Source organism: Molothrus ater, chromosome 6 (assembly GCF_012460135.2).
Source record: "Molothrus ater isolate BHLD 08-10-18 breed brown headed cowbird chromosome 6, BPBGC_Mater_1.1, whole genome shotgun sequence".
In the NCBI taxonomy this organism is placed as follows: domain Eukaryota; kingdom Metazoa; phylum Chordata; class Aves; order Passeriformes; family Icteridae; genus Molothrus; species Molothrus ater.
Window position 1 is genome coordinate 50,288,772 of NC_050483.2, and position 12,191 is coordinate 50,300,962.

The 12,191-nt window shown below is 45.7% G+C and overlaps 1 protein-coding gene across 2 annotated transcripts in view; it reads right to left on the minus strand.

Moving 5' to 3' along the window:
* The window catches only part of CCDC85C (coiled-coil domain containing 85C), a 108,350-nt gene that overhangs the window by 38,819 nt on the left and 57,340 nt on the right, over window positions 1-12,191 (minus strand). For both annotated transcript variants that reach the window (XM_054515057.1, XM_036383365.1), the window contains exon 2: window positions 1,067-1,143. In XM_054515057.1, the coding sequence (XP_054371032.1) occupies window positions 1,067-1,143 (77 nt within the window). The remainder of the gene's footprint in view (window positions 1-1,066; window positions 1,144-12,191) is intronic.

Below are 12,191 nucleotides of genomic sequence, written 5' to 3' on the forward strand. Positions count from 1 at the left end.
AATTTCAGTACACATAGAGCTCTCTATTATTTTTGTGTGTTTATTTTAAATGAGAATGTTTTAAAAATGTGACCCTAGGACAATCTATTCTCCAATCTGGTGAAATGCAAAGAACAGCACAACATAAACTGGCAAAAAGGCATTTAAAAAAAATATTACCAGGGTTTTTTTTATTTCCAGCCCTTATAATTGGGAAAAATCTGGAACAAAATTACTGTTTCACTAAGTGAAACATAGTGCTTGAAGTAAGAAGCAAAGTATAGGAAAAAATCTTTAAAAATCGCAGGAAGGTGGAACATAAAAGCAGTGAAAGGATGCAAAGAACAGGTAAAAGAGGGTAACTTTTCCAATGGTTTAAATAGACAGTGCCTTATTAAATGCAGCAGAGCTGCCCCTGTTTACACCAACTGCTGTGTTTCACAGGGGATCCAGAGGACATACCAGCCAGAATGGCTGTTTTCTTCTCACTGCTTGACATTGCTATATAAAGACAGGTAAGCAGCACGAGTGATCAAAAGCACAGTGGCACGTGGAGTAGAATTTGAAAGGGAGATGCAAGCAAAAAGTGCCCCTTTAGAGAGTCTGTTCAGATTTAAGTAAGATCTCAAATAAAAGCTGGGAGCCTGCACCACACACAACTATTCCCAAGGCTGTCCTTTGACAACAGTCTCCTCTTTCAACAAGATAAAAGTCGATGTAAATGGGCAAGGAAGGCAAAATCCTACAGCAAGGACAGGCAGAGCTGGACTCTCGTGGCATCCCCAGGAGCAGAGGTGGGTCAAGGAGCTCTGCAGGGAGGCATTAATGCCTCTCTGAAACACACACAGACACTAACAGAGGATTCACTTTTTTTCCCTATTTTTTTTTAATTTTAACAAAAGGAGACCAAATTCTATCCATTTTTAAATTTTAACAAAAGGAGAACACAATTCTGTCTATGAATTGTGTTCTTCCTGCACAGGATGTTTACCAAAAGCCAGTGTGCATTAACATGGGCAGTCCGACACAACCATATGGAAACAGGAGAACTGGGCCACACTAGTATCTATTAGGCAATAAAACCTACCTGGGAAAGAAGCTTGTTGTCATCCTCCAGCAGCTTCACTTTTGTTTCAAGTTGCCTGATATAGTTGGAAGATGAATCTTTAGGAAAAGAGAAAAAAAAAACACATTTAAGCTTCTTGTGGTACAGGGGTACAGGCAAGTATTGTGTCAGAAGCAACATACTTGCTATTCATCAAGTTTGGGAAGGACTTGATGAATAAAACCCTATGTGTGTAGGGTGATGAGGGACTCCATCAAAGGTTTTTTTCATTAAAAAGCTGAGATTTAGCAACAGCAATATCTTCTGTAGAGCTGCATCAATGCCAGTTTGAGGGGTGGGTGATACAGAAGGAGAGTAAAGTTGAAACATTGTGTTTTGTATTTTCATAAAAGTAATTTCCTAGTTTTGAAGGCTATTCCCATTCATCTAGACTGCACCAAAATACTCCACAACAGAACAAGATGTTTTCTTTTAGGTTTGAATAAACAACCCCTCCAGACACGTGCCTTTTTCTTTCAAAAAACAACTGAGAAACTCACAAAACCAAGCTGTTGGCACAGCTCTAAGAGGAGGTCAGTGCCACAGCTCCCAGTGCTGTAAAAGGGAGAGAAGTGTATTCAGCAAGGCCACAGAGCTGCAGCATGCACACAGCCTGACACACACAAGTGCCTAACCAGGACATCTGTTTTTTCTAGTGGAAGCACGTGTCACTAACCAGAAAAACTAGAGGACAATAAAATAGGGAATACCCCCACATAAAATGGTAATATTCAACCTGAAGGAATGCAATGGCCAGTTTACCACTGCAGCAAGACAGGAGCACCAGACAGGGTGGCCTGGCACAGAAGAGAAGTCACTGGAGAGCTCTGTGGGTGGCTGACTGCTCTCCAAAGCATCTGGCTTTTGTTTTGAACCATGCCTAGAAGAAACACATCTGAAAATTTCACAGGGAAGAAAATAAAGGATGCTGGGACAACCTTTTCTCCATTCTCATTACAGCTTGATGAGTTCCTCCCATACAATTGGATCTTAGCAAAATTTCTCCTCCACTTGTAATTGGAGTAGCAGAGGCCATTAGCTGTCACAGCAGGAGGAAAAGTTTTGAAACATAAGTATATTAAAAATTCCAAACATTTTCCACACTGCTAAAGGGGCTCTGAAAAGTACAAAATTATAACTTCCCTCATCTCATTTATTATGGTTTGACTGTAGAAGCCACTGTTCCACCCCAGGACTTCCTGCTGAGCATGAATGGCCGAGGACCCAGGTGCTGACCCAAGGGCCCCAGTGCCAGTGGGGTGTGCTGCTGTGGCACCTGCACCTTTTGGGATCAGCCCCCCATGGAGAGCAGGCACCTCTGGCTGCAGCTCTGGCCCAGGAACACTCACCAGGCACGGGGGTGAGGTTTGGGCTGGCTCTGAACCTGCTGAACAGCTCCTCTCTGCCTCTGTGGCTGCCAAAGGCTCTCAGCACTAAGGCTGAATGCTCTTCTGGCCCCTCAGCAGAAGGGCCAGCAGGGGAGCCACAGCTAATCACTGACTCTGCCTTGGCCACTCAAGGGAAAAACTGGAATATGCTCAAAAAAGTGCTACCCTAGACCAGTGCCAAAGCACACAAAGGAACAGCAGGATGGATCTGAGTCAAGTGCCCATCTAAAAGCACACTCTCAGAGGAAAAATGCTCAGTTTTTTGACTGGATTATGCTTTGTTCAAACCCAGGAAATCCAAACAAGTCCTCAAGAGAAAGGTTAAGAAGACACTGTAGGGAGCTATGTAAGTTCAGTGAACAGCTTAAGTGGTGACAAGGTTCACAGCAACACCAGCTTGAGCTGCAGGGAGCACAAACTCAGCCCAACAACCACCCTAACATGGGGGAGTCTCCAGGTCAGAGAAGAGAGCAAACCAAGCAGGTTATAGAATCAATCTAAAGCACTTTCCCTGTGAAGGCCTCTGCACCACAGCATTACCCATGCACAGCTAAGGGTGGTGAGCAGAATGCTGCAGCAGATTGGTGCTGAATTCAGCAAGATTTCAGGATCAGCTTGAAGAACCTGCTGAATTAGTAATGAACCTGTCCTCCAGCAGGGTGCAAGGGGAGTTTGAGATTGTCAAAGCCAGGAGGACCATGGATTCTTTGGTCTGACCTCCTCTGTGCCCCAGGCCATCACACTTTGTTAACTTACCCCTAATATCAGTACAATAATACCCATTTGGCTAAACAGCTCCAAAACCAGTCTCCATCTCTGTCTGAAGACACAGAGACTACTGGCTGTGTGCTGAATACAACAGCTTCCACTGGCAGATCTGGTCAGATAAGGTGTCCCTCCCACCTGCATTCCAGCTCCACCAGTACCCTCACTGTGCCAGCAGCTACAAGGAATTTAGGTTAGTTGGATGAATGGTGATGCAGAAGCTGCCATGTTCAGGCCCTGAATGCTACCAGGACTGACTGGCTGGTTGATGAAAAGAATAGAGCATGACTGCCAAAGAAAAGGAAATAGAGAATTATTTCCTCTCTGTGGTTTCATACCCCTTACCAAAAAAAAGGATATTCCTTGGGAAGGCAAGTCCTGCATCATTGGGAGCCAATGCACACCACTGGTTCTGAAAGCCTGACCTGAGAAATGCTAGAATTCTTCAGACACCACTGTTCAACCGCAAACCATGTTTGATGTCTGACCTCAGCCAGAAAACACCCTATGAAAACATAAAATATACACAGGAAAAAAATAGAAAAAAAAAACAAATGAGTGCTCAGAGCCATCCCAGTCTTTGCTATGGCCTCAGAGATGAATCAGCTCCATCTTCTGGACCTGCCTGTGTTGAGGCAGGTGCCAGATGAACCATTTGCATCTTGATCTCAGTTCTCAAAAAGCTCATAACTCTCACAACAGCAGGCAGTAACACTGCCAGGCTACACAGCGAAACTCCAGGCTAGGTCTCACCCATGTTATATCAAGAAACACATTCCCAACATTTTTCTGACTCTGACCTTTCTCTTATCAGTGAATTTCCATCCTCTCCTGCCTCCCCCAGAGCCAGGAGACAAGGACAGCCTCAGTGACCCATCCAGGAGAGGCAGCAGAGTTGGATCACTGACTGATGAATCCCTCACATCCCTTTTCATTAGAAATCAAACAAATGGTCCTCACTGCTGTGCCAAAGCTGTGAGCAGTGCTCCACCTTCACCAGCCCAAAAGCCCACTCTCCTCAGTGGCTGGAGCAGCTCCCAGACTCAGGCACTGGAGCAGTGGAACCCAGCACAGCCACCCAGCCACACCTCATGGCACTGTCTTTGAGTCCACTCTCACCTGCTGGAGCTCTGCTGGTGACCAGACCAGCATGGTGGTCAAGGATAAACTTTCTGGCACTTTCAGTGCTGCCTGGGATGCCACTGGGGCCAACATCCTCCTCTAGTTGCCCCTTGGGGCCACGAGAGCCAGCTGCACGAGCAGTGGGTGCCTCAGTGGGCTAGATGGCACCAGAGGGAAGGAAATTTCCCATCAAAACATTTCACATCCCACTCAGCAGCCTCCCTCCCTGTGGCAGCCATCACACAGCAGAGGAAGCTGGGGAGAGGCAGAACGTGCCCTGCCAGGCTGCTACCCACGACAGTGAAAACTGTGATCCCCATCAGCCATCCCTCACTTGCACCCTGTAAATTCTACAAGCTAAATTGCTCACAGAGCTGAGAAACCTGAAGTCCTGTTTCTTTACAAAGCCTTGGGAAAACCTAATTGGATGTAGAGCTCTCCACATTATGTCCATGAGAGGCAGAGGAGCTGCGCTCCAGCTCAGGAAGGCGCATTACTGTTATTATCCACCCTCCTCAAGATTTACTGCTCTAAAAAACATACTCCATCTGGAATGGGATGTAATTCAGCTTGGGTGCAATCTAGCTGAGTAACTTTTCTCCACATAGATAAACCACTTAATACTCATTACAGCTAAATGGAGGCAAGACAAATCAGTCTACCTTGTTTTAACTCAATGGTATCTCAGAGAGCAGGGAACTGTCTGGCTCCTCAAGCTTTGTAAAACCATAAATTAGAAATTGTTTTTGCAAACAAAACAATCTTGCAGCCTGCAGAGCACAGAACAGTTTAATTTTAAAAGACACTTGTAGCCTTTCTGATTCTCATCTGAGATTTCAGAGGAATCTGGCAGAGGGGTAAATATGATAAATTACACATTTATTTTGACAGCAGCAAAATAAATGGTTTCATTTCCTTGTATGCCACTTCTCCAAACACAGGAATGCAGAGCAGAGGTTTGTGTGGTAGTTGCAAGGTTGGGATTGAGACACTTTTATTTAAGACCTTCTCATAATGAGGTGCTAGCACCTAAATTAATATAAGGAAAAACTACCCTTTACTTAGGGCAGCTCACACCAGAGATGTCAGAAAAGGTTAATGTAGGTGTCTGTGAGATGAGAAAATTGCAAGAGCCCTTTGAGGGGACTTATTCCCAGCATGACAGCCTGGGCAATACCAAACAAAACAGCAAGACTTGAACCAACAGAGGTGCTTTAGTCCTCTTCCATAGCAACCCATTTGATCTGTCCTTTTGATTTGCCTTTTTGCTAGAAAGCACAGGTTACCCAGAGCCCAGCTGGAGTGCTGGCTGGCAGGCCAGGGCACGGTGCCCCACTGCAGCTCTGTCCCCCCATGCAGCTCAGAGGTGCCCCACACACCCAGGAGCCAGGCTGGACACCCACTGCTTCCACTGCATTTCTTCCCCAGGAGCTACTTTAACTAAGCTTGATTCATGACAGCAAAGCACAGCTATATCTTGTCAATGTCCTGCAAACAAGGCTCTTCCTATCCTCATAAAAAGCAGCATCCCTAAAGGGATTCTCCCAAACCACAGAGGAAAGGCACACGAAGGAATGATGCTCTGCCAGATTTGCACCTTGCAGCCAGCTGCCTTCTTTGCATGATAGAATGCTGACATTTTCCCTTCCTCTCCTTCCATCAAAGATCATCTCATAAGAAGGCCTTCACCTGTGCTCAATAAAACACTTTGCTGTTTGTTGGCAGTTTCATTATCACATCTCTGCTCTTCCCCACTATATTTCATATTCGTAGTGCTCAACTGGTCTTGCTTGACACACACAAGCAGGCTGAAAAATGGCCAGTGGTTATATCTTGTAAAGAAGTTGATTTATTAAAGCAACAGCACTCTTTCAGAGAAGTTGGAAAGCAGATGAAACTCACATATCTTGAATATTGTCATTAAAGGGAACTATTGGGAGAGATGGACAAATGCACCACCCTTGCTTTTCCAAGGCAGCTCCCATCTTTCTGCTCCCACCAGAAAACCCCAATCCCAATGTTCTGTTTCAGACTGGTATACAAGGCAAGATTTCACAACAGGTTGAAGTCAGTGGATGGATGCTCAAATGTGAGCAGGGCCACCACAAAACCAAAGTTACTTTGGTTTCACAGGTGCTGCCCTCTGCTATGGCACCACCAGGGTTTTCAGGGAATGCTCGTGGGTTTGCCTTGGTGCAGAATCTCAGAATAACCTGCGTGGGAAGGGACCTTTAACAGTCACCTAGTACAGCCCCTGCAGCAAGCAGGGACATCTTCAACTAGATCAGGCTGCTCAGAGCCTCATCCACCTGTCCTTGAATGTTTCCAGGGAGGTCCTCTTGGACAACCTGTGACAGCATTTCACCACTGTCATTGTACAAATTTCTTTCCTCATACCTAACCTAAGCCTGACCTCTGTCAGTTCAAAGCCATTAACCCATCTCCTACCTCTATATACCCCTGTAAAAAGTCCCTCTTCAGCTCTCTTGTAGCTCCCTTTGGGTACTGAAAAGCTGCTCTAAGACTCCTTGAAGCCTTCTCTTTGCCAGGCTGAACAACCCCAACTCTCTCAGCTTCTCCTCAGAGGAGAGGTGTTCCAGCCCCCTGATCATCCTCACATCTTCGTGATCATCATGTCCAAAATATCATACTCTGCTAATCCCAAATCCCATGCCTTTCCAGCAGCATCTCAGTCACAACCTGGGGTCTCCCTTGAGATGTGGTAAGAGAATATACAACAACAACGTCTATGGTAAATAGAAGCTCCCAGTGTTTTGTACCTATGCAAGATATTCAGCAAGCAAGCCATACCAACCTGCTCTAGCTCTTGTCCCACCACCTCATTCACTGTGGGTTGTGTAGGGAGATGTTTCCTCTGCACTCTGTCAGCCACTGATAGAGGGGGCAGGAATGCACTCACAGAAAGAGAACTAAGGCCAAATCTTAAATATTTCCATGGCTGAGGTGCAGCACATCTACTGAACAGACACTGCCTTTAGACTACAATAAATAAATGAAAGGCCCATCTGTAGCATCCAAAGCCACCCACAAGAACATCTGTCTGAATGAGACTGGTAGGATCAGGCCTCATTTTCAAGGTGCAGGTGATAGCTCAGGCATAGCTTAGGTACTCAAACACTAGTCAAAACAACAAAGGAGTGTGCAGCCAGTCCAATCACAAATAACAAAGAAATATGGTCTCAGAATAACACACATTTTTAACTCTAACAAGACTGGCTATGCACAGGCAACATGGCTGTGCTGCAGCTCTGACAGGATGGAACATATGCTGCTGCAGCTATTTAATTAACATTTCATAGCAAGCCTCTAACTACAAGCTCTGAAGGTTTTCAAGACTGTATGTTCCTGACTCAGTTTCAGTTCATTAGACCTCTCAGGGTGTTTAGCAGCCTCAAGCTGGTCTGTAAGAGTCTGGTAAGATCTCTCCTGACCCTGGTTGTTACAGCTCACTACTGTGACTTCCAGCCATGACATCATCTCTGCACACAGGAAAATATCTGCCCACAATGACTGTCAACAGTTGAGGAGCTCCTGAAATCAGGATTTCACTAGCAGGTGGCTGATAGGGAAGGAGCAGTGTGTGTGTGCCCATGTGCTGCAGCACGGTGGCTGCCAGTTTCTCCTTCCTTGCTTGGGTGATGTGTACATGACAATCTCTGTGGGGGCTGTCCCTCTATCACAGCACAGAACAGCAGGCACCACTGGAGAACATCTGCATCTGAGGATGTCTAACCCTCACAACCACGAAAAACCTGCCAAACAGGAACCTGGTAAAACTCCTCCAAGTCCTGTCATCTGAATCCACACCTTCCCCCTCCTGAGGGGACAACCAGGAGCTGCTCTTCTGCTGCTGGCAGTGGGCAGGGACCCCAGTGCTGCTCTCCAGGGCTCTCCACAGCCCCCCTGTAAGCCTGCATGCAGAGGACAGCACCTTCACCAGGCTTCTCACGCGTGCTGCCTGCATGACAGACTGCCTCAGCCCTGGCACCAGTCACTGCTGGCCAGCCAGGTTTCCTGGGGAGATCCTTCCTGCTGTTCCCCCAGAAATTCTGAAGGTAAACAGCCAAGGAAAAAGAGGTGTTTGCTTTACAAGTTGTGTTTAATGCCTGACTTTGGGCATCACCCCGAGAAAAATCAGTGTGAGTTTCTGATGGTTCAGCCTCAGACTAAGCTTTCAGTCAAGAGTGAATAGACTGTAATTAGATGAAATAGGCAAACACAGTGATAGAAATATTAATTTTCAAGACACACACAGCCAGACAGTCTTGACTGGTGTACATGTAACAGAGAAAAGCTGATTTGCATCCCCTGCAGTGCTCTCCCTCCCTGCACATGGAAGCCTGCCCTGTCTGAGAAAGCAGGTGCTCTCCAGATCAACCCCAGGTGCTGCAATACCTGCAAATCCCATCATAGCCCACTGACACCAGGCAAAATTCAGGGTTTCCTTGGCCTCTTGAAGAAGCCATTTGCTGTGCAACCACTAGATGTACCCAATGGTTTCTGCCTGAATGCAGAAAGGACAATGCTAAAGAAAGTATGACAATGTTCAGGTTTCAGGTGGATCAGAGTGATCCTGTCTTCCAGACACTGTGGGGCAAGAAATTCTACACCAGAGCATACTAGATGATATGAAGGGAGACAAAAGAAGATACAGAAGTTGGAGGAAAGACAGAGGAGGATCAGACTGACTACTGGAAGTGATGCTGCACTCCTGAAAACTTACAAGAGATGAAAAGATGAGTAACCCCAATATACTGGAGGCTCTTTGAGGGCTCATGCCTCAGTTAACACAGCTTCATTCAAAAAGCTTTGCTTCCCATGTCAGAGCTGCACTGTGGCAGCGCAGGATCTTCTGCTGTCACCAATCCCAGCAGAATAAAGCCATAGCCCACTGACCAGTGCCAAAGAAGTGACTTAGGAGATCATCATAATCTTCCTTATCCTGTACCTCTCTGCTATTGCCACAGATGGACAAGGGCTGATCTACCACAGTATGGCCTGAGCAGGACCTTCCAAGAGAGTCTAATTTTAGAAACTGAGAGATAAATCCTCTGCTTTTGCTAGACCCATGGATTGATTGTTTCTCCTTGGTACAACAAACTCCTTGAACCACATGATGGAATGGCCAGACTTGGCTCAAAGTTTGGGTCCAGCTGGGTTGCACTCTTCTGGGCAGGAAAACAGAGGTGAACAGAAAGTTGTGTCACCAGTGCTTGTTAGAGGAGAGAAGCTGCAAGTCACTCACTGCTAATGGGATTCTGCAGCTTTAATGATTATGAAAAGGTTAAAATGACCTGCCAGGCACCCTCAGCTGTTTAAGCCTCTTTTCCTTCCTCGTGCTGCTTTAATCTTGATAGCACAATCACGTGACCAGGTCAAAAAAAGCCCCAAAGCCGATTAGTGTCTTTCCACTGGCTACAAAGGACTCAACATTTGGAGTAGTGTGGATCTTTCAGCAAGAGTGGCCCATTTTGCTCCACAACCTCCTTCTGGGGGCACTGATGAACACTGCAGCCTCTAGAAGCCAGCAAGAGAGTATGGTCCCAGGGGAAATTCCCTGAAACCTATGGGACAGGCTGTACTAATTTCTGTTTGTATCAATCCAGTTACTCAATTCCCCTCTCCCATTGCCAAAACCCAACCCTTCCTGTCTGACTTTGGATACTGCTGAGGTAGCTGCTCTCCCTGTCTCTACAGCATCAACCAAAGGCTCAGTCCATCCCACTGCCAGCATGCCACGCTCACAGCCTCTGCCAAGGTCAACCCAAACCTTTGTGGCAGCATCCTTTGATTCCTCATTCAGCACACAGCAGTCCTGTGAAAAAGGATCTTGGAGACTATTGCAGCTTGTAAACTGTGCATGAACCAGTTGTTAGGCTGAAAACAATATCTGAGATCATATCATGATGCAGAAACAAGAGACCTGTATGTAAACAAGGGAAATAATCCTCCTTTACCAGTGCTATTAAAGATCTTGAATACAGATCTGTGTCCACTTTTAGGCATCACACTTCAAGACTCATGCAGGCTATTTGGAGAAATTCAGGAGAGAAATAAGGAGGATCAGAGTGTGGAAAGTATAATCTAGCAGGAGAGCTTGAAGGAATCCAGCTTGCTTAGCCTGGGGAAGAAGAGACCAAACATAGAATGCAGTAAAGGATTCAAACATGTAAATGACTGCCAGAAGAATTAAAAAGTTAATAAATTGTACTCCATCTCCACCCAGGAAGAGCAAGGTCTCTAATAACAGCAATATTTAAGGGTAGAAGAGGTTGCTTTAGGAGGCAGTGGAATTGCCATTGATGATGACTTTCACAAGCAGGTTAAACAAACATCTGTCAGGAGCACTTTAGGTAGAACCGAGTCTGACCTGGGGCAAAGGGATTGCTTAGGTGAAACTGAGAGCCCTTCAATCCTGTTTTCCATGTCTACCCTGTACAATATCACACGAGGAAAATCTGTGGATGTTTCACTTTAATTCCAGAAAGCAAACATCACGAGTTACTTGAAGGCAAAAAATGAAATCACTAAGCAGCCTCTGTTGTCTTGTCAAGATTCAGCAATCTGAAACCATCCATGCCTTTTGGTTTTTCATCACCTGCAGAAAGTCTCACCTAATTGCAGAGTGGCTGGCAAAGAAGCAAAGAGGGCTGGAAAGACTGTGGGGAGAAGAACAAGTACTGGGGTAAGGCTCTCTGACACTACTGGGATGTTTGCAATAAAAAAGTTATATTAGAAACAGATGGCTGTGTAAAATACAGACAGAGGTTTCAAAAGTTTCAAAAGTACTTCCCCACCAAAAAAAAAAGGAGGGCTTTTATCTTTAAGAGTTATCCAGCTTTTCCACATAAATTCACAGTCCTAAATCACAGAAGGCCAACATGCACGAGGCTTGGTATGACTATAGTAACAACATATGGTCTCTAGCTGAAGGAGCTTAAAAAAGAGGCTGCTCAGTGTATGTAGGCAAGCTGGAGAATGCCAGGAAACCACGTGGGTTAGGAAGCAGCCTCAGAAGCACTGACAGTCCAACTGTGGTCAAGGCTTGGAGGCACCCTGTCAGAGGAAAGGGCTGGAGAGGGCTACAGAGACAGCAGGGTCTGTGTCTGTGAGTCTTTGGGCAGCACAAGTGAATGAGATTTGAAAATTGAGGATGGGAAATGGAGACTGGGTTGTTTTAAGCTATTTTAATAATGCAGAAACCCCCACAGTAAGTTGCTAACTTCCCCAAAACAACCACATGGAAGGTGGAAGCCCAAATCCTCTTGGGTTAATGCTAGTTAAACGAAGAGGAATTGAAAATGAAAGTCAAGCTGGGTTCAGAGTCCTCTGCCACCCTGTCACAGTCAGAAAGCTCTGGAAATAAGGCCTATCTGAAATGTTTGCATACACAGCTGTCCTGCTAAATTATCTCTTACAAATCCACTGAAATGAGCACAAGTGCTTCCAGAATCTCCTCCCTGGTCCCCAGTTTGCACTATTGCTGCTCCACTTCTCAGCAAGGAGAAAAAGAGTGAACATCCACAATGAGCATTTTTCTCTTTCATCTCATCACACTAATCAAAATTGCACAGATCAGACCCCACCCAAACACATGCAGATTTGATCCCACCCTTGGAGGATTTGGTGGGATTGTTGCAGTTCCAAAAGCTTCCCCAGATTTGACCAGACCTTTGCTGAAATATCTCAATTTTCATGGCAAACTTCAAACCCTATCCATGGTTCAAAACCCAGTGAGAAAGACACGAGGTTAATCCAAAGGCTTGTGAAAGAGAACATTTGTAAATGAGCTTTGCTTTGGCATTTTAGGT